The 20,059-nt window shown below is 38.8% G+C and overlaps 1 protein-coding gene across 1 annotated transcript in view; it reads right to left on the bottom strand.

The window, feature by feature from the left end:
• UTP20 (UTP20 small subunit processome component) overlaps positions 1-11,470 on the bottom strand; it is an 87,512-nt gene extending 76,042 nt beyond the window's left edge. The window contains exons 1-11 of the mRNA XM_019961167.2: positions 11,271-11,470; positions 10,294-10,374; positions 8,047-8,113; positions 7,800-7,932; positions 5,800-5,988; positions 4,868-4,949; positions 4,103-4,240; positions 3,472-3,627; positions 2,656-2,802; positions 2,437-2,571; positions 1,122-1,199 (exon numbers count right to left, since the gene is read on the bottom strand). Coding sequence (XP_019816726.2) covers positions 1,122-1,199; positions 2,437-2,571; positions 2,656-2,802; positions 3,472-3,627; positions 4,103-4,240; positions 4,868-4,949; positions 5,800-5,988; positions 7,800-7,932; positions 8,047-8,113; positions 10,294-10,374; positions 11,271-11,315 — 1,251 coding nt within the window. The 5' untranslated portion in view covers positions 11,316-11,470. The remainder of the gene's footprint in view (positions 1-1,121; positions 1,200-2,436; positions 2,572-2,655; positions 2,803-3,471; positions 3,628-4,102; positions 4,241-4,867; positions 4,950-5,799; positions 5,989-7,799; positions 7,933-8,046; positions 8,114-10,293; positions 10,375-11,270) is intronic.
• Positions 11,471-20,059: the final 8,589 nt, after the last annotated feature.

Below are 20,059 nucleotides of genomic sequence, written 5' to 3'. Positions count from 1 at the left end.
AAAATGAAAGGGTACACAAAAAAGGAAATGTAAATATAAAATATTCCTTGCTTATAAGGAGTACTCTCAGCCAAAATTTGTGATGTTAACTCTCTATTGAGAAAAGTAGTATAAAAGAATAGAATCCACCTACTCAGGAGGAAGCCTACAGATAAGGACTAAAATTAATGTGTCAAGAAAAAGCAGTATATTCAGATGATTTAAAAATATAAAGTAAATACTAGAAAAAAAAATAGCTAAAAAAAAAATCATTAGGTGCGCTTGTTCCTGGTGAGGAAGATGGGGGTGGGAATTTTTAGCCCTGTGTGACCTTTCAAACTACATGCATAGGATACTCTGATAAAAATAAGTTATTAAAAAGAAGACCAAAAGGAACAGGGGAGAAGGAAAAGATGCCGCTGCCAAGGAAATCAGAGGGCTATAAAGGGTCCTCACTGGGCAGGAAAGAACAGAGCTAGGACATGTCTAAAGAAGTGGGGTTTTTTTTTTTGGAGACAACCAAAAAATATATATTATTAAAGACCAAAGGGGAAAATGAGAGAAGAGATAGATTTCTATGAAGTACATATTAGGACCACCAGTTTTAAGGAGTAGCAAATGTTTGATGCAGGTGAGGGGAAGAGATAAGCTCAGGATTTGATGACACAGTGTTTTATAACTTCCTAAGTGAAAAGTGTGAAAGTGTTTGTCACTCAGTTGTGTCCAACTCTTTGCGACCCCAAGGACTATAGCAAGCCAGGCTCTTCTGTCCATGGGATTCTCCAGGCTACCAGAGTGGGTAGCCATTTCCTTCTCCAGGGGATCTTCCCAACCCAGGGACTGAACACAGGCCTTCCACACTACAGGTAGATTCTTTACCTTCTGGGCCACCACTACAGGCTATAACTTCCTAAAAGATTACTAAAACCAAATTGGTTACCTATTATAATTTAAAATGCTTAGCATGTGGAATAAAGTTTCACATGTGACTTAGAACTGGAATATAATTGTTTCAAAAAAAAAAGGAATTAAAAACATCAAATCCTTTCCTATTCCTTTCAAAAAACAAAAATCACAGGATTTTTAAAATTGATCATTTCATCATGACGGAGTCAAATCCAAGACTTAATAATCTCACTCACCTGCTCAAACTGCTTCATAGTAAACATGACTTCTGAAAAATCCAAAATTAAGTGTCTTTCAAAGCTGCTTTCAAAAACCTGTGGCAAAGAATACTAATGTAAGTACAAAGAGAGTACTCTCCCATTCCTGAAAATAAAAACATCCCAAATCTTCAAGTCCTCTAGCTTGCAAGGAGTAAGTAGTGGGATGCTCAATCCAAGTTAAAGTAGTCATGGGAAGCAAAAAGAACTGGCCTGCTGAATCTGCCACTGCCAGGTATGAGCCCAGGCACTGGGCCCCCCCTACACAGAAAAGAAACAACTAACCAGCATTCTAAGTGCTCAGCCTTCTCCAAAGGGACTTACAGATTCGAAGGGCACTGTACTTCCAGTGATTAACACAGGTGCTCTGCCTAAGACTTGCTCATTCTTTCCCAGCTACGCAGCAACATAAAAGGGCAAGCAACACTTTATACCTTCTTTGTAACTTTCCACTGCTGTCCTACAAAGAACCTAACTGATTTTTACTTTCAGTCCCACCTCCCTCCAATTCATTTTCTTAACTCACTAAGATGCCAATCTCATTCAATTATTTCCCTGCTTATCGTTTCTCCAGGACCCTCCACTACTTGCAGAGGAAAAAAATCCAACCTAATTTTTCAAAGCCAAGCAGAGCCTTACTGATAGATATCACACTTCCTGTTCCCACAGCCCAGATGGCATAGATTTTTGAACACATCTTTGTTCTTCTCTCTCCTAGAGTTTTTAATACCTCCTCTGACTGGCAGACTGATATTTAACCTTCAAGGACTACCCAAAATATAAGTCCGTTGAAAAGCATTTACTGTTCCACAATCCCAGACAGAATTGACCTTTACGTTTCATTTCAGTTCAGTTGCTCAGTCGTGTCCGACTCTTTGCAACCCCATGAATCGCAGCACACCAGGCCTCCTGTCCATCACCAACTCCCGGAGTTCAATGTGACACAAATGTTGACAGACTGATTCAACAGATTTTAACTATATACTACCAGGACCCCACCTCCCTAAAAAAAATCACAGGGGAAAAAAAACCAAAAACTGTCCATCCTACCATATCTAGTCCATAGCCTGCACTTGGTTAAGTAAATATTTGTTCAGGTGAATATTTGCTGAGCAGATTTAGCTTTTATCACATTTGTTTTATTTCCAATACAGCATGTGATTCACATCTCCTTAACAAGATTATAAATTCCCTGAAGGCAGAGCCTTTGCCAGGCTTCACTGGTATTCCCCTGAAGGCTTACTCAATGCTAAACATATTAACTACTTGATTAATATTTGCTGAAGTAAATTACTTTTTCTATGGTTTCTCTGATGAGGGTCTCTGGCAAGGAAACATTTTCGCCTAGGATCAAAGCAGAAACTACACCCAAGAGCGTCTCCCGGCAAGATGTAGAGAGATGGGCTGTCTGTAATGTTTGAGACAAGACCTGTAAAACAAAAGGGAAAACAATGCACACTTAGCAGTCAGCTTCTAACAAACATGCTCTAAGCAAACTAAGTTGGGAACTTACTTTACAAACATCAACAGGTTTGGTTATCTTTGATCCATTTCCATGTTTTACAAGTATCAGGTATGTTTCTAACAACCTTTTAATCTGTTCAGAACTTTCACCACAATTAGTTTCCGTTACTTTTGTATGTAGATCCAGGAGTGATTCCTGCAAACAAAGAATTTAAGAGAGAAAAACTATCAACTATCAAACTCATCTGTTAATGAAAATATTATGTGAAGCCACTCAAATTTTCACATTTTTTTGCTTTGAAAGAAAAAGACACCTTTATTGGGAGCCACTAATGATAACTACGAACGTTACTCCCATCCAAGTACTAACCAGGGCTGATCTTGCTTAGCTTCTGAGATCAGATGAGATTGGGTGAGTTCAGGGTGGTGTCGCCATAGACATAACCACAAACGTTTCTGAGTGCACTGTTTCAAGTTCTTAACAAGTATTTCCTCACCATCCTCACAGGTAGAGAATACTATACTCTTAGTTACCAGATGAAAAGACTGAGGACTAGACACTTAAATAAGTTTCCTAAGTCACAGGAGCAGTAAGTGACAAAGCCAGTATGCAAAGAGGCCATCTGGCTCCAAAGCCTCTGCTCTTATCCACTATGCTCTACTGCACGCATCTCAAGATACTGAAAGCAAGTAAAAATATTAGTACAAGGGGTAGATGGAAGGAAAATCCTAGTTAGTGTGTAAAATTATAAAAACAATTATAAAATATAATCTCCAGCAGAAGAAGGAGATTCTAAGCTAAGAACAACAGCAATCAACTCTTGGACTCCTAGTTACACACAAATACTTAAAAACCACAACTCACTTGCAAACATTCAAAGAATATTCCAAAATGTTCCTTGTAGATATAGAGTGCAGTGGATTTGACCATGTTTTTGAGTGTTTCTCCAACTAAAATCCATGGAAGTTGAGCTTCTGTTTCTGTAACTGGTCCGAGCTTTTGCAAAATTAGTTTTATTGCCTGTGGAAATCCAAGAGTCATGAAAATGAATATGTGTACTCTTAGTCTCAAGTATTTCACTGTTATTTCCACTCTTGATTATTCTCCACTCTGATCAAGCTATCTTAAAATCTGATTCAGGATTATCAAGGATATGACAGTTTTGGTGGTTAACTATGTGTCCCAAAAGAATTTCAAAACTAGGATTAGGAATTTTATCATACAACTGCCCACCTCCATCACCCTCGCTCACTGATCAATTTATGTTACCTTCCAGCATGCAGGATGAAAAACAGAGCAGTGATTTTTTAACATGAGAAATACCTAATAACCCAGGGCCTATATTAAGTAAGCACTGCTTTTAAAGCCCTAATGCTCCCCAAATGTTTTCTATTTACTCTACGTAATCCTCTCTCTGAATCACCTGTGTATATCTTATCCATTTCCTTTTTAATCCTTTTCACAAAGACTCAAGGAACTCCTCTAGCTTATTTACCTTCTCTGTGCAAGAGTGAAACATATTTCTAACTCCTTTGCACATTTCAAAGAGCAACTGTCCAACGCCTTCTACTTTTTCTGGATGTTCATCAAGATCAAGAAACATTAAATTGAAAAGTGCATTTTTATCAGAAACCTAAAACACAAAATGCAAACAGAAAACTGCATTTACAACATAAACATATCCAAAAGAATTATTATTATTTGCTATTCTACAGATTTATATTTAAATGTAATAAGTAAAAAAATTCTGAAAAGAAAAGACACTTGCAATGATTTCAAACTACTGCGAGAGTACAGTAACATTTGTAATGTTACACAGGAGTGATTAATTCATTGGTATAATATGAAGGTATGTACCAAGAAAAACTATGTAAGGCAACATTCTATCTTTTATGAGTATAAAAGAAATTTAATAGCAATGATTTTATTATAAAAACTCTTATAAAAACAAAATGACACTATACAATCAGTTGCTTATAGGAAACTATTATAAAAATCCCTGTTAATCTCACTGTTCATGTATAGACTGACATGAATTAGAGAATGTATATACACCAAATAACAACAAAAGAAACAACCAAATTATTTCACATTAGTAAGCAAAAACAACCTTATGATGAGATAACCTCAAAACAGTAACAGGTTTCCATTTACATATATATATGTCAGTCCATAATAACCATATTGTAAAAGATATTGCCTTCTGTTCATCAGATTCTTGAGGATTAATGAGCAATAAACATACAATTATCAAACTAACCTTTCTCATCAAAAAAGTAAAGCTTTCAGCAGCAAAATTTCTTATATGTAGCTTTTTATGAGCCAGAAGTGTACTATACATGCTATAAATGAGAAAATAAGACATTTAATTAATCATTTAATAAAGATGTATTAATAGTACATGTCAATTATGTTCTTAATACTATGCAAGGAATGCAAGGAAGGTATAATAAAATAAGCAGTTTAAAATCTCATTTGATTACATGACACTCACATGTCAAATGGAGACTGAAGGTAACAGACATTAAAAGTTCTAGGATTGGTTGTTGTCAGTATCAATAAAAACTGCCTGGACTTCCCTGGTGGTGTAGGGGATGAAGAATCTGCCTGCCAAAGTAGGGACATGGGTTCCATTCCCGATCCGGGAAGATTCCACGTGCTACGGAGCAACTTAGCCCCCGTGCCGCAACTACTGAAGCCCACGCACCTAGAGCCTGTGCTCCCACGCACTGAAGCTAGAGAGCAGCGCCTGTTTGCCACAACTGGAGAAAGCCTGTGTGCAGTAACAAAGGTCCAGTGTGGCCAAAAACTAAACAAATAAAAACTTCCCTTGACCAAAAGACAAAAACTTAACACAACTTAAACGCTAAAAACTATCATTGTAGAAGAGGATCACTCTTCTGAGGGGCTTCGAGCACACAGTTGTTTCCACAGAGGAAATCTCATGTTCGACAAGTGCATATTGCTTTTGCTCTCAAAGCTGACACAGATGGCGAACAGGACTGACCGTAGAAGGGCATGAGAAATCTTTTGGAGATGATGGAAACATTCTTAAACTGGATTGTGGTGATCGTTGCATAACTTTATAAATTTACTAAATAGCACTGAATTATATACAAAATAAAATTTTAAAGCAAAAAAAAAAAAAAGAAGAAGAAAAAAAGAAAAACCTATATGAGAGAAAAGGATTACCTGTATATATTGGACATGTCTTTCACCATCAGTCTCCAAAGGTACTTGTACAGATATGACAGAGAGGTGAAAGCCCATTCTAACAACTCCGTGTCCTGAGTCTCCAGGATTGAGGTGATGGTCAGAAAAAAATCCTGAAAATGGGGATAGAAGTCTGTCTGCAGATCTCGTGCCAACTGTACAACCAAACTGGATGAAAAAAATAAAGGAGGTAACTGATTCTGAGACATGAAGATCAAAAACCGAACACTACAAATCTAGTTCACAAATGAAAACCAATCGCCTATGATGAAAGGATTAATTGAACCTTCTAAACCAAGTCTCAAGAGAAGTATAAAATTTTTTTTTAATTAATTTTATTTTTAAACTTTACATAATTGTATGAGTTTTGCCAAATATCAAAATGAATCCACCACAGGTATACATGTGTTCCCCATCCTGAACCCTCCTCCCTCCTCCCTCCCCATACCATCCCTCTGGGTCATCCCAGTGCACCAGCCCCAAGCATCCAGTATTGTGCATTGAACCTGGACTGGCATCTCGTTTCATACATGATATTTTACATGTTTCAATGCCATTCTCCCAAATCTTCCCACCCTCTCCCTCTCCCACAGAGTCCATAAGACTGTTCTATACATCAGTGTCTCTTTTGCTGTCTCGTATACAGTGTTATCGTTACCATCTTTCTAAATTCCATATATATGCGTTAGTATACTGTATTGGTGTTTTTCCTTCTGGCTTACTTCACTCTGTATAATAGGCTCCAGTTTCATCCACCTCATTAGAACTGATTCAAATGTATTCTTTTTAATGGCTGAGTAATACTCCATTGTGTATATGTACCACAGCTTTCTTATCCATTCATCTGCTGATGGACATCTAGGTTGCTTCCATGTCCTGGCTATTATAAACAGTGCTGCGATAAACATTGGGGTACACGTGTCTCTTTCCCTTCTGGTTTCCTCAGTGTGTATGCCCAGCAGTGGGACTGCTGGATCATAAGGCAGTTCTATTTCCACTTTTTTAAGGAATCTCCACACTGTTCTCCATAGTGGCTGTACTAGTTTGCATTCCCACCAACAGTGTAAGAGGGTTCCCTTTTCTCCACACCCTCTCCAGCATTTATTATTTGTAGACTTTTGGATCGCAGCCATTCTGACTGGTGTGAAATGGTACCTCATAGTGGTTTTGATTTGCATTTCTCTGATAATGAGTGATGTTGAGCATCTTTTCATGTGTTTGTTAGCCATGTGTATGTCTTCTTTGGAGAAATGTCTATTTAGATCTTTGGCCCATTTTTTGATTGGGTCATTTATTTTTCTGGAGTTGAGCTGTAGGAGTTGCTTGTATATTTTTGAGATTAGTTGTTTGTCGGTTGCTTCATTTGCTATTATTTTCTCCCATTCTGAAGGCTGTCTTTTCACCTTGCTAATAGTTTCCTTTGATGTGCAGAAGCTTTTAAGTTTAATTAGGTCCCATTTGTTTATTTTTGCTTTTATTTCCAATATTCTGGGAGGTGGGTCATAGAGGATCCTGCTGTGATGTATGTCAGAGAGTGTTTTGCCTATGTTCTCCTCTAGGAGTTTTATAGTTTCTGGTCTTACGTTGAGATCTTTAATCCATTTTGAGTTTATTTTTGTATATGGTGTTAGAAAGTGTTCTAGTTTCATTTCAAGAGAAGTATAAAATTTTTCATGTTTTAAGAGTTGAGCAAAGAAATCAGGCTACAGCAAGAAGATACATTCTATCACAAGTTACGGTCAATCATTCCAAAACTGTAAAAAATCAGGTTCTTATAAAAGTAGAGAAAGCAAAACAGTATATATCCCTAAGATTCTGCTTTACAGTAATGTACCAATATTTTAATCTAAAAACAATAAAAAAAGGTAAATTCTTGCTTCTACATTACAAACACCAGATCTAAAGCACATGTAGCTATAAAGCAACCTTTCTTAAAATTCAGATAAATGTTGTCACCTTTTTCTCAACATGCTACTTACTCCAAAAGGGGTTGATAGGCATAACTGTTCTTGATTTGCAGGTGAGTCTTCAAACTCTGAACTATCTCATTTTGATGATACACCAGCTGATTGAATGACTGGCATTTGTCAATAACTTCTTTGTAAAATTTCCCTGGGTAGGGGGAAAAAAAAAAGTTCTACTTTTCTATCACACCACTCTTTAGCTGTTTTGACCATATTCAGTGCAAATGACAGGTGAATAAAATAGAAACAAAACAGAAAATACCAAAGTGTTCCGTCAGGTTCAATTCTCTCCACTTCAGCAGACCCTCAAAAAAGTAGGTTTCAACTTCCTGCCAAGATTAAAGCAGTCCATCAATCAGACAACTCAAAGAAAAACTATAATCAAGGTAAATAAGAATAAAGATACATTAATATTTTAAGACAATGATGATAGACAAGAGTTGAAAAACTCTTCTTAGTTTTTTTTTAGCAAAGGGCATTAACTAACACACCTTAAAAAGCAATCAGGTATACAATATGGGCAGCAGATTTAAACATATGCAATAGTCACATTTAAAAAAAAACTTTTTATTTTTCTCACAATTTTAGGCCAAGAAAAATGTTGACTCTTACAGTTCTTTCATTCTGCTTTTGGAAATATGAATTGCTACACTCTTACAGAGAAGTAATCTGGCATTTCTATTAAAATTAAAAACAGGTAAGTCCTTTGACCCAGCGCTTCCATTTTTGGAGATATTCTTATAAAATTTGTGAATATATAAGTATAAAGATGCTCATTCAGCTTTATTGTGTGTGGGGGGGAATATAAAAAAGCCTAAATATCCAACAATAGGAAAATGGTTGGCATATACCTTATGGTCTACACATAAGATGATATACCATATGTCTATCAAAAAAAATTATATCTATTACTGAATTAGAAGGATGTTGACAGTATTTTTTCAAAGTGAGAAAAGCAGGTTTTATAGTGAGGAATATGGTAGGAACCAATTTTTCTTAAGAGAAAAAAAAAACAAAAACAAAAACAAAAAACCTCTTTAAGTGTTTGCACATATTTATATGAAACTAAAGTTCTTACTTAGATGACTACCAAATCATCAAAAATGGTTGCCCTGACTCCAGTCATGCTCTTTCCTCCACATTAAAGCCAAAGAGATCTAAAACTTACACTTGGATCATGTCACACACTCCCCTGCCTTATAATCCTAGAATGATTTCCCACAGTTTCAGGATAAATTCAAACTTAGCTGGATATGAAGTTTTTCATGGTCCTTGATTATCTCTTCAGCATTATCTTTCACCAGCTACCCCTTTCACCCATTCACAGTTACCATCAACACAAACATCCCACATCCAATTATAAGCGCACCAAAATGCTTTGCAGGTTCTTGAATGTGACATGCTCTCTTTAGCCTCTATTCCTTTACAAAGGTTTCTTCGTCAGCCTGAATCAGCCTTTCCTGCTTTCTTTGCCACGCTAAAACCCACAGAAACAAGACTCAATTCACGTAACACTTTGCCTACTTAACCTTTTTTGACACCTCACTTTACACCCCCAAAGAATCTTGGTTAGGCTCCCTTCACTGTGAGCTCCCAAAGCATTATGTGCCTACCTAGATAACATCATTTAGCTGAACTCACATATTGGTAACACTGAATTCACATATTAGAGACAAGGCATTCAAAGTGACAGTGAGCAGAGCCTGACTAGAGTCAAGCGAAAAACTGTAAAAACTGAGGTTGAATCCCAAGTTGATGGCATGTTATAAAAATGTTGGTAGAGAAATGATGCAGTGATTTTTGAATACAGTTATGGCTGAATTACAGCATGGTCAGAAACGGAAAAAAGTTATATGGTCAAGCCCCCCTTTTTTTAAATAAAGGAGGAAACTAAGCCCTAGTAAAGTAACTTGCTCAAAATCGCTTTATTTATTTTTTAATTTAATTTTATTTTTAAACTTTATAATATTGTATTAGTTTTGCCAAATATCGAAATGAATCTGCCACAGGTATACATGTGTTCCCCATCCTGAACCCTCCTCCCTCCCCATACCATCCCTCTGGGTCGTCCCAGTGCACCAGCCTCAAGCATCCAGTATCGTGCATCGAACCTGGACTGGCAACTCGTAAAATCTCTTTAAAACTGTAGTTTCAGGAATACAGATCTGCAGCAGGGCTCAGAATGCATAAGGGAAGGGAGAGACTGGAGTCAGAGGCCACCTGAGAATCCAGTCAATTTCCTAACATCATCTAATAGATCTTTTGCAATGATGGAAAATGTTCCATATCTGCATTTGGTCAACATGGTAGCAACTAGCCACATACAGGACTGAGCACTAGAATTTTTTATTTAATTCTATCTAATCTGTCAAGTGTGGCTACTGTTTGAGACAGCACAGGTCTAATGCATTTCACGTTCATAAAAGAATGGCTTGAGAAATAATTCACGTCTCAGACTGAAAAACCAACTATGAGTACTTGAAGATCAGCTAATTTAACATTCTCTTACCTCGTCATAGCTTGCAGTTCTATCAATCCGGTGAATAATGTCGATATTCACATTCCCCAGTCGCTCAGCAAATGTAAGAAACTGAAGAGGAGGAGTATATTTAAAATACATTATCATTTTATACGTTTCACATCTTGAAATATCTGTTTTAGTGCTATATAATCATATGTTGACAATTTCCTTGTGAAAGTATAAAGTTTAAAGCTTCCATATGCCGCCTCATGTTCTATCATTAGAAATGATGATACGCTTCACTTTCAATTTCAGACGTGTATTTTCAATCAATCATAAAATGTATAACTGAGTTTTACAACTAGAAGTAGACATCACTGATGAATCACAAAAGACAACTTTAAACAAACTGAACGGGCGTTAAACAAATGCACTGCACTACTATAGGAAGAAAATGAAATATTTCTATGAGTGTATTTGCAAAATGTTTAAAATCAAATTCCCCGGCTAGACTGTGTTAAAAGACAGCAATGTAGCCTCGCTAGATCTACTGCTAGGTTTCATTCATACCCTGCTGCAAGCACAGAATCTGGCGAAGTCGTTTCACCAACTGTATTTTTAAATATACACAGACCTACGGTTGTGGAGGAACAAAGAAACCCTCAAGAAACAAACAGAAAGCGGTGTTATCAGCCAGAAGCTGTAAGTCACTTACCTCCTCCACCGACCCGCCTCCCCAATTCGGTCTTCAAGGATAAAAGAGCAAAAATAAATTCCTAACCGGTTAGTCTGAGATACTGAATTTAATTCTGGTCTGAAAGGACCTCTCAAGCAGGCCAGACCCCACAAACCATAGCGGAAATCTGGAGTTCGGGTTTCCTTCCCCATCCCATTATTTACTACGCCAGGAGAGAGGAAGGCTCGTTTGCCAGAGCCTCCGGACAGGAGACTCCCGCTCGGTCCGGAGCACGGTACTCCTAGAATCCCGCTCAGAATCAGGCCCCCCGGCAAGTTCCCTCGCTCACCCGGTACGTGTTCTCGGTCTTGTGGGAAACCGGCTTTGGCTTCATGGCTGCAGAGGGGCAGCGGCCCGCGAAGATCTCGGGAAGGGTCGAAGGGATGCTACAGGCTGTAGAGAAGGAAAAGTGGTTCACACACTTGCACTCCCACGTACTTAGACTATCTCACGTGCGGCTTGAGTTAGTGGGGGCCGCCATATTGGAAACGGGGAGGAGCCTGGGAGGATCACGTGAACGGAAGTAGCGGACGGAGCAGGCGCGCCAGTCCCCAGAGCCTTCTGGGAACGGCGGAGTGTCTGAGTGAGTAGGTGGGTGTGGAAGTTTATCCGCTCTCTTGAGCGAAGGTTTATAAGAAAAAGGTGCGTTTTTATCATAAAAGAAAATACGCCCGTCGTCATTAACATCTGACCATCACTAACCCTTACTATGTACCCTACACCAAGCAAAGTTCTTTACCTTCATGGTTTCACAGTAAAGCGCATTGTGAACGTTCAGTTCAGTCGCTCAGTCGCGTCCGACTCCTCGCGACCTCATGATGATTCGAAATGTACATATTTTTAAGTCTCTTTAGCCTACGAAGAAAGCAAGGATTAGCAATCGGTAAGTGGCAGTCTGGCAGAGGTCACTCGGCTTCAAAGTCTGATATTCTTAACACGCCTGTCAACGCAGGAGATGTAAGAGACGCGGCTTCAATCCCTGGGTTGGGAAGATCTCCTGGAGAAGGGCATGGCAACCTACTCCAGTATTCTCGCCTGAAGAATGCGATGGACAGAGAAGGCTGGAGGGCTACTAGTCTGTAGGGTCGCAAAAAGTTGGACAGAACTGAAGCGACGTAGCACGCACACATAGCACAGTAACTCATGGTTTTATGCACAACCAATTAGCTTTTTGTTATTTTCTTACCAGTTTTATGTCCTGTTGTTAAACATAATTATATGAACAGGTGTGTGTGAGAGAGAGAGAGAGGTTTTTTCACTTAATTCAATGTTTCTGGAGAGTCGGCTATGGCCTGTGCTCTGCTCTATTTGAACTGTTGTGTTGGAGAAGACTCTTGAGAGTCCCTTGGCTTGCAAGGAGCTCAAAACAGTCAATCCTAAAGGAAATCAACCCTGAATATTCATTGGAGCTGAAAGCTCAGATACTCTGTCCACCTGATGCAAAGAACTGACTCAGAAAAGATCCTGATGCTGGGAAAGATTGAAGGCAGGAGGAGAAAGGAACAGCAGAGGATGAGATGGTTGGATGGCATCGCCTAGTGGGTGGACATACCTTTGAGCAAGCTCAGGGAGTTGGTAGTGGACAGGGGAGTTGGTGATGGATAGGGAAACCTGGCATGCTGCAGTCCATGGGGTAGCAAAGAGTCAGACACAACTGAGCGACTGAGCTGAACTGAATAATATTACTATTAATAATAATTTTGTTTGGAAATGTTTATTTTGGGGTGCTTACATCGTAAATACCCAAGGAGAGATATTCAGACTGAATATATTCCTGCCTAGTCATGTATGGATGTGACAGTTGGACTGTGAAGAAAGCTGAGCACCAAGGAATTGATGCTTTTGAACTGTAGTGTTGGAGAAGACTCTTGAGAGTCCCTTGGACTGCAAGGAGATCCAACCAGTCCATTCTAAAGGAGATCAGTCCTGGGTGTTCTTTGGAAGGAATGACGCTAAAGCCACCTCATGCGAAGAGTTGACTCATTGGAAAAGACTGATGCTGGGAGGGATTGGGGGCAAGAGAAGAAGGGGACGACAGAGGATGAGATGGCTGGATGGCATCACCGACTCGATGGACGTGAGTCTGAGTGAACTCCAGGAGTTGGTGATGGACAGGGAGGCCTGGTGTGCTGCAATTCATGGGGTCACAAAGAGTCGGACACGACTAAGCGACCGAACTGAACTGAGTGCTCAGTGTAGAGGTCAGGGCGGGAGGTGTGAGTTAAATACACTTAACTGAAAGTGCAAAGTTATTTAAAGCCATGGAACTGAATAAGATGATTTAGGGAGAGAGTGATGTAAAGGAGAAGGAAGAAGAGAAGAGAACCCAAGTTGATCAATAGAATGCTCCAACATTTAGCAGCAGCCAGAAGGGTGACAGGAAAGAGAGTCATTGACATAGAAACAGACTAGTCCTGGGCTAGAAGCACAGCCAGTCACCAACTATAGTGAAAACCAAGGAGAGAGAAGTAGCTGCTGGATCTGACAAGATTATGGTCACTGGTGACTTTGAGAAGTACTGTCCAGTGTGGAGGAAAAGAAAGAAAGGAAGTGAGCGAAATATATATGGTGAAGAAATAAAGTCGATATTGTACTTTTATATTGTTATTGACATTACATGTTTTTCCATGTTGTCACAGGGTTGTAAAAATTTTTTAATGTCTCCATACCTGTATGAGACTTTTAAAAAAAGTTTTCGGGTACTCTTTCTGCCCCCTTCTGATGCCTATGTCAGAAGCTTTCTCTATCTCCTTTATACTTTAATAAAACTTAAAAAAGAAAAAAAAAAAGTTTTCATAGGAGTATACTTGATTTACAATGTTGCATTAGTTTCAGGTGAGTAACAAAGTGGATCAGTTTTACATATACTCTTTTTAAAATTCTTTCCCTCTATAGTCAATTACCTCCCTGGTGGCTCAGAGGTTAAAGTGTCTGCTTCCAATGAGGGAGACCCAGGTTTGATCCTGGGTTGGGAAGATCCCCTGAAGAAGGAAATGGTAACCCACTCCACTATTCTTGCCTGGAGAATCCTATGGACAGAGAAGCCTGGTAGGCTACAGTCCACAGGGTCGCAAAGAATTGGACACAACTGAGCAACTTCACCTTCACCTTGATAGTCAATTACAGAGTATTGAGTAGAGTTCCCTGTGCTATTGAGTTTTACTTTTTAATAATAAAATATAGAAGCACCCAATGTTTGGCTGGCTTCCAGTAGGCTAATTGACTTTTTTTTCTGTAGGTGGTTGTTCACTTTGTTGGGTCACAGATTCTTTAAGGAAGTCTAAGAAAGTTGTAGATTTTTCTCTTCAGAAAAATGCTAATAAACTCATTCACACTAAAATGCATAGATGATTTCAGAATTAGAAGTCTTCAGTTACCTGAGGGTAAGAGCCCATACTCTAAGCAATGTTCCCAACCTGTTTTTAAAATTATCCCCAGATAATTGTGTCCTTTTCCTTCTCTGTTATTTAGTTTTTGTAATGAAGTTAATGGGACAATAAGGAGTAGAGAGAAACATGAAAATCTAAAAGCTGACACTTGCAAGTTGTATATTGCATTATTACTCCTTATATGATCCTTGTATATTAACAGCTCTGGTTGAACTGTTTATTAATACACCGTAGTGGTTAAGAGCATAGATGCTAGAACCAGTTTACCTGAATTTTATTGAATCTTAGCTCTGCCATTTATTCCTGGTGTGGTTTGGGGGAAAGTTACCCTCTCTGAGCATCAATTCCTTCTATGTAAATGGAGCTAACAAAAAGTACATACATACATAGGGGTTGTTGTACAGAGTTAAGAAGCTAATGGATGAAAGGTACCAGGTACCATAACTGCACAAGCTTTCACAAGTTATTTAACCTACCTGAGACCCAACTTCCTGACCTATTAAAAAGAAGTGATATTAATAATGATACCATTTTTAAAAGGAATTGTATTGGCACAGAGGATGGAATAAATGTTTGCTGAATGGATAAATGCTCTACTATCTTGCTACTCGACAAGTTCCTTAAGGGCAGAAACCATGGACTTTTTCAACTTTGTGTCACCAGTGCATCCTCTGAACTTGAGGTTAATGAGTGTTTGTTGAATTAACAAAGTGTACATTTTGTTTAACCCTGACAAACTCAAAGAGTAATGTAACTTCCTACATTGGACGTGGTTTGTGTCACAGGATTTTTAATATTTCTCCCAAAGCTGTTTCTTAGCTTCTATAGAATATCCAAAGCAGCCCTGAAAAGCACCACTGTTTACTTAGGAATCTGCTTGCCCTCAGCTATTGCCCTCTATGCCAACATCTTCAATATTCCATGCCATCCTCTGTTCCCTTTTACCACAATGGTTCTGCCTGCCCCATCCCTTCCAGCCAGTTCACTTAGACAAATTCTTTCATTTCTTCCTCCATAAGCTCGATTGGGAAGTCTTGGCAATTTTGCTCTTTAATCTTTGTTTCCTCAGTGCCCTCTAATTTAAAGCCCAGGGATTACAAGAATGCAAGGAGTCTGCCTAGCTACGTGAACCTCAGTTTACTCATCCACAAATTAGGGGTAATACTAGTGCCCCTCATGGAGTTGTTCTGAAGAGTCAGTAACCTAATACTTTGGTTATCAAATTGTGGTCCCCAACCAGCAACATCAACACTGTATAGGAACTTGTTAGGTGTGAATTCTGAGGCTTCACCCCAAACCTGTCGAATCAGAAACTGGGGATGAGATATTTTTATTACCTATTTGCTATTGTCATTATTTTATTCTCCTATCCATATCACCAGGATAGGTTGTATTATCCTCACTTTAAAGATAAGGGATCTGAAGTTCAGAGGACTTCTAAGCAGTGGAAGCATTTGTATTTGGGTCTTCCAGTGTTTTTGTTTTTGTTTTTTTTTACTGCCCCACTTTTTTTTTTTTAACTTTTTACTTTACATTGGAATATAGTTGATTAACAATGCTGTGTTAGTTTCCATACAGCAGAGTGATTGACCTGTACCTGTACATGTGGCTATTCTTTTTCGAATTCTTTTGCCATTTACCTTGTTGTGTAGTATTGAGCAAGGTTCCCTGTGCTATACAGTAGGTTTTTTCTTTCTGTTTTAAATATAGCAGTGTTGCCCCGCATCTTAAGAGTGTGAACTAGGAGGGACAGACTTAGAGAAATAAATGCATGGATGTTGTGGTGGACATTTGTAGAGTTCTTGACAGTGTGTGTTCTCTCTTCTTCTTGAAACAGCATCCTGATTTTCCCTTCAGGACTCACTCTTCCCTCATTCTCAGTATCTGAAGTTCAGATTAGACACCTAGGAGGGCATGTGTCCTAAGAAGCATTTCTTTGACCAACTAACTGGTTCAGAGGTAAGTATGTGTCCTAAACTGGACCAAGGGCCCTATCTGGAAGTTTTGTTAGAGCTGTTGGGAAACAGGTGCTTCTTTTTCCTGGATTTCGCAAGATGATAGTAGCCTTAAGCTGTTGGTGGCCATTGTGTGACTTCATGGAGAAGTCTGCCTGAGAATGAGCTCTGTCCAAAGTAAATGAGAGAGAGAGAGACAGGGAGAAGGGGTGAGGGAGGGAAGGAGATTAAGATGAGCTTACGTGAGCCAATGGATCCCTCTATCCAGTTCTTGGTCTTTTCAGTTGCCCTAGTTAACAGATTCCCCCTTTGTGTGCTTAAGTCAATTTTAATTGGGTTCTGTCACTTTCACCCAAAATGATACTTAATACATCTGATTTAAACTTTTTGTGTTGCTGATAAATAAGACTGGAAACTTAAGCCTTCCTTTCAATGCAAATGTTTATATGGTGAGTCAGAGTCAAAAAAAAAAAAAAAATCAAAGACAAAATCTTGATAATAGGAGTCAGTGATAGACTGGAAAGAGTATCAGACCAGGAGTCATAAAATCTGGTTTCTAATCCTGGGAGGTTCACTCAGCTGTGTGACTTTGTAAAATTAATGCTGCTCTGAAAGAAGTAATGTATACATATGTGCTTTGAATGTTCCATTGAAGTCAAATAATTATTAGAGTTTCTCCTTAAACTTCTTACATGTATAGAATGGTACATTTTCAGTTAATTTAGTGGTGGAGGTAGAGAAGGAGATGCTTCTTGGTTTCTTATGTACTGCTCTTTGATCTGGGTGATAGAATACTTTAAAGATACATTTAAAAATACATCTTAAGAGAATGGAAAGGCAAGTCACAGACTGGGAAAAATATTTTAAAAACATATATCTGATAAAATATGTGTATCCAAAATGCACAGAGAACTCTTATAATTCAGAAATAAAAAGAACTGAGTTAAAAATGGGTAAAAGATGTTAACAGACACCTCACCAAAGAAGATATACAGATAGAAAATAAGTGAATGAAAGATGTTCAACATCGTATGTCATTAGACAGTTGCCTATGTGTTAAATTGACTAAACTGTAAAACAGGGGTCTCCAGCCCCCATACCACAGACCGTACCAGTCTGTAGCCTGTTAGGAATAGGGCCACACAACAGGAAGTGAGTGGTTGTCTACCACGAAACCAGTCCCTGGTGTCAAAAAGGTTGGGGACTAGACTACTGCTCTAAAATATTGGCAACACTAAATCCTGGAGAGGAGCAAAACAAACTCTCATTCATTGCTGGTGGGAATGCACAATGGTATAGCCACTTTGGGAGACAGTTACCTACTTTTTGTAAAGCTAAACATAGGCTTATCGTATGATCCCCCTGTCACTCTCCTAGGTATTTAACTAAATGACTTGGAAATTTATGTCCACACAAACCTGCATATGGATGTTTATAACAGCTTTACTCATAATTGCCAAAATTTGGATGCATTCAAGATGTCCTTCAATAGGTGAATGGATGAACAAACTATGGTACATCCTTAAATATAGTATTGTTCATTGATGAAATGAATCTGAAAAAGAATGGATATATGTATATATATGACTGAAGCACTTTGCTATACACCTGAAAATAACACAACATTGTGAATCAACTATACCCCAATATAAAATAAAAATTCAATAAAAAAAATGAGCTATCTGGTTTCAAAAAAAAAAATGAAAGAAACTTAAATACATATTGCTAAGTTTAAAAAGCCCATTTGAAAAAGCTGCATACTGTGTGACTCCAACTTCATGACATTCTAGAAAAGGGAAAATTATAGAAACAATAAAAAGATTGGCGGTTACCAGGGGCTGGGAGGAGGGGCCAAATGGTGAAGCACAGCTGGGTTTAGGGCAGTGAATCTATTCTGTATCATACCATAATGGTGGATACATGACTTTATGCATTTGAGAGTACTCACACAATAGTAGAACACAAAGAGTGAACCCTCAGTTAAATACAGACTTTAGTTAGTAACAGTGTATCATTATGGGCTCATCCATTGTAACAAGCATGCCACAGTAATGCAATGCAATTAATACTCAGGGACAGACTTCTCTGATGGTCCAGTAGCTAAGACTGCACTGCCAGTGCAGGAGGCCCAGGTTTGATCCCTGGTCAGGGAACTAGATCCCACATACTGCGACTAAGAGTTTGCATGCTGCAGCTATTAATAAAAAATACCACGTGCCACAACTAAAAAAGGAAAAGAACCTGCATGCTGCAACAAAAACCAAAGATTTTGCATGCCTGCAAAGAAGACCCAGTATAGCCAAATAAATAAATAAAAATTAAAAAAAAATGGGGGAAATTGTATGGGAAGGGAAAGTTGGCATACAGGAGTTCTCTACGCTTTCTGTTCAAGTTTTCTGTAAACTTAAAGCTGCTCCGAAAATAAAGACCATTAACTTAAAAAAAGTTGCATCTCCTCCTAACTCCTTCTTGTAAACCCAGAGTTCTTTGGAGAACATCATGCCTACTTGAGATGGGATCTGGAAAGACAACATCCTGCTCTTGAATCCTGGGAGCTCCAAGAGGAAGTCGCATCAGAATCTCATTAACACTGGAAACGAGGAAAATTTGGATCTGTGTGATTCAGAGTGAAAGAGAAGCAAGTGACTCAGAATGCCAGATAGGGAAAAAAGTCTATTTACATACTCAATGAATTTCTATTGAGTGCCAGCTATATGTCAGAAACTGATCTAAAGGCTTAAGAGACAATAGTAAACAAATGAATTCCCTGTCTTCATGGGGCTTGTGTTCCAGTGTGGGGAAATAAAAAATAAATATGTAAATGATGTTAATCTATAGTAGATCATCAGATGGCAATAAATGCTATGGAGATGAATATACTAAGTGGAGAGTGTGGCAGAAACTTTTAACTATTCCACAGAATTCATTCCCCTTTTCATTTTTTAGAAAAAGAACCCCTCTCTCAGCTTTTGACTGATAACATGGCTACGGCATTAGAGTCTGCATTCCCCCTGCCTTCATTTTGCACCTGGATATATAGTGCTGTGATAAGTTCAATTCAGTGGGGTATGAGTGGAAGGGTTTTGTGTAACTTTCAGGTCATTAACTGAAGGATAAAGTCACTTTCCTCGTATCCTCTCTTTCTCCTTCCAGCTGGCTAGGAGATGGCACTGACTGGAGCATCCTTGGAAGCCAAGTATGGAAGATGACAGAGCCCCCAGATTTAGAGTGCTCAATTACTGAGTATTATACAAGAAGGAAGTAAACTAACATAAGCCATTTTGGGTTTGGATCTCATTTCTGGGTCAGGGGACAGGACAGGCTACTTACTCCAGTATTCTTGCTCTTCCCTGGTGGCTCAGCTGGTAAAGAATCCACCTGCAGTGTGGGAGACCTGGGTTCAATCCCTGGTTGGGAAGATCCCCTGGAGAAGTAAATGGCTACCCACTACAGTATTCTGGCCTGGAAAATTCCATAGACTGCCTAGTCCATGGAGTCGCAAAGAGTCGGAGATGACTGAGCAACTTTTACTTTCATTGCAGCTTAGCTGGTACTTAATTTGGAGAGCACCAGAGCAAAGTGGGGGAGGATTTGCAATGTTATATAAGGTAATCAGGGAAACAGAAGCATGAAGGAAGGGAGGGAGGGAACCATGGACATGAAGATAATTCCAGGCAGAAGAACAAGTGCAAAGGCCCTGAGGCAGTATTGAGCTTCAGTCTGGTCCGGGAATA

The sequence above is a fragment of the Bos indicus genome, chromosome 5 (genome assembly GCF_029378745.1).
Source record: "Bos indicus isolate NIAB-ARS_2022 breed Sahiwal x Tharparkar chromosome 5, NIAB-ARS_B.indTharparkar_mat_pri_1.0, whole genome shotgun sequence".
In the NCBI taxonomy this organism is placed as follows: Eukaryota; Metazoa; Chordata; class Mammalia; order Artiodactyla; family Bovidae; genus Bos; species Bos indicus.
Note: the sequence above shows the minus strand (reverse complement) of the source record. Positions and strands in the feature narration are given on the sequence as shown.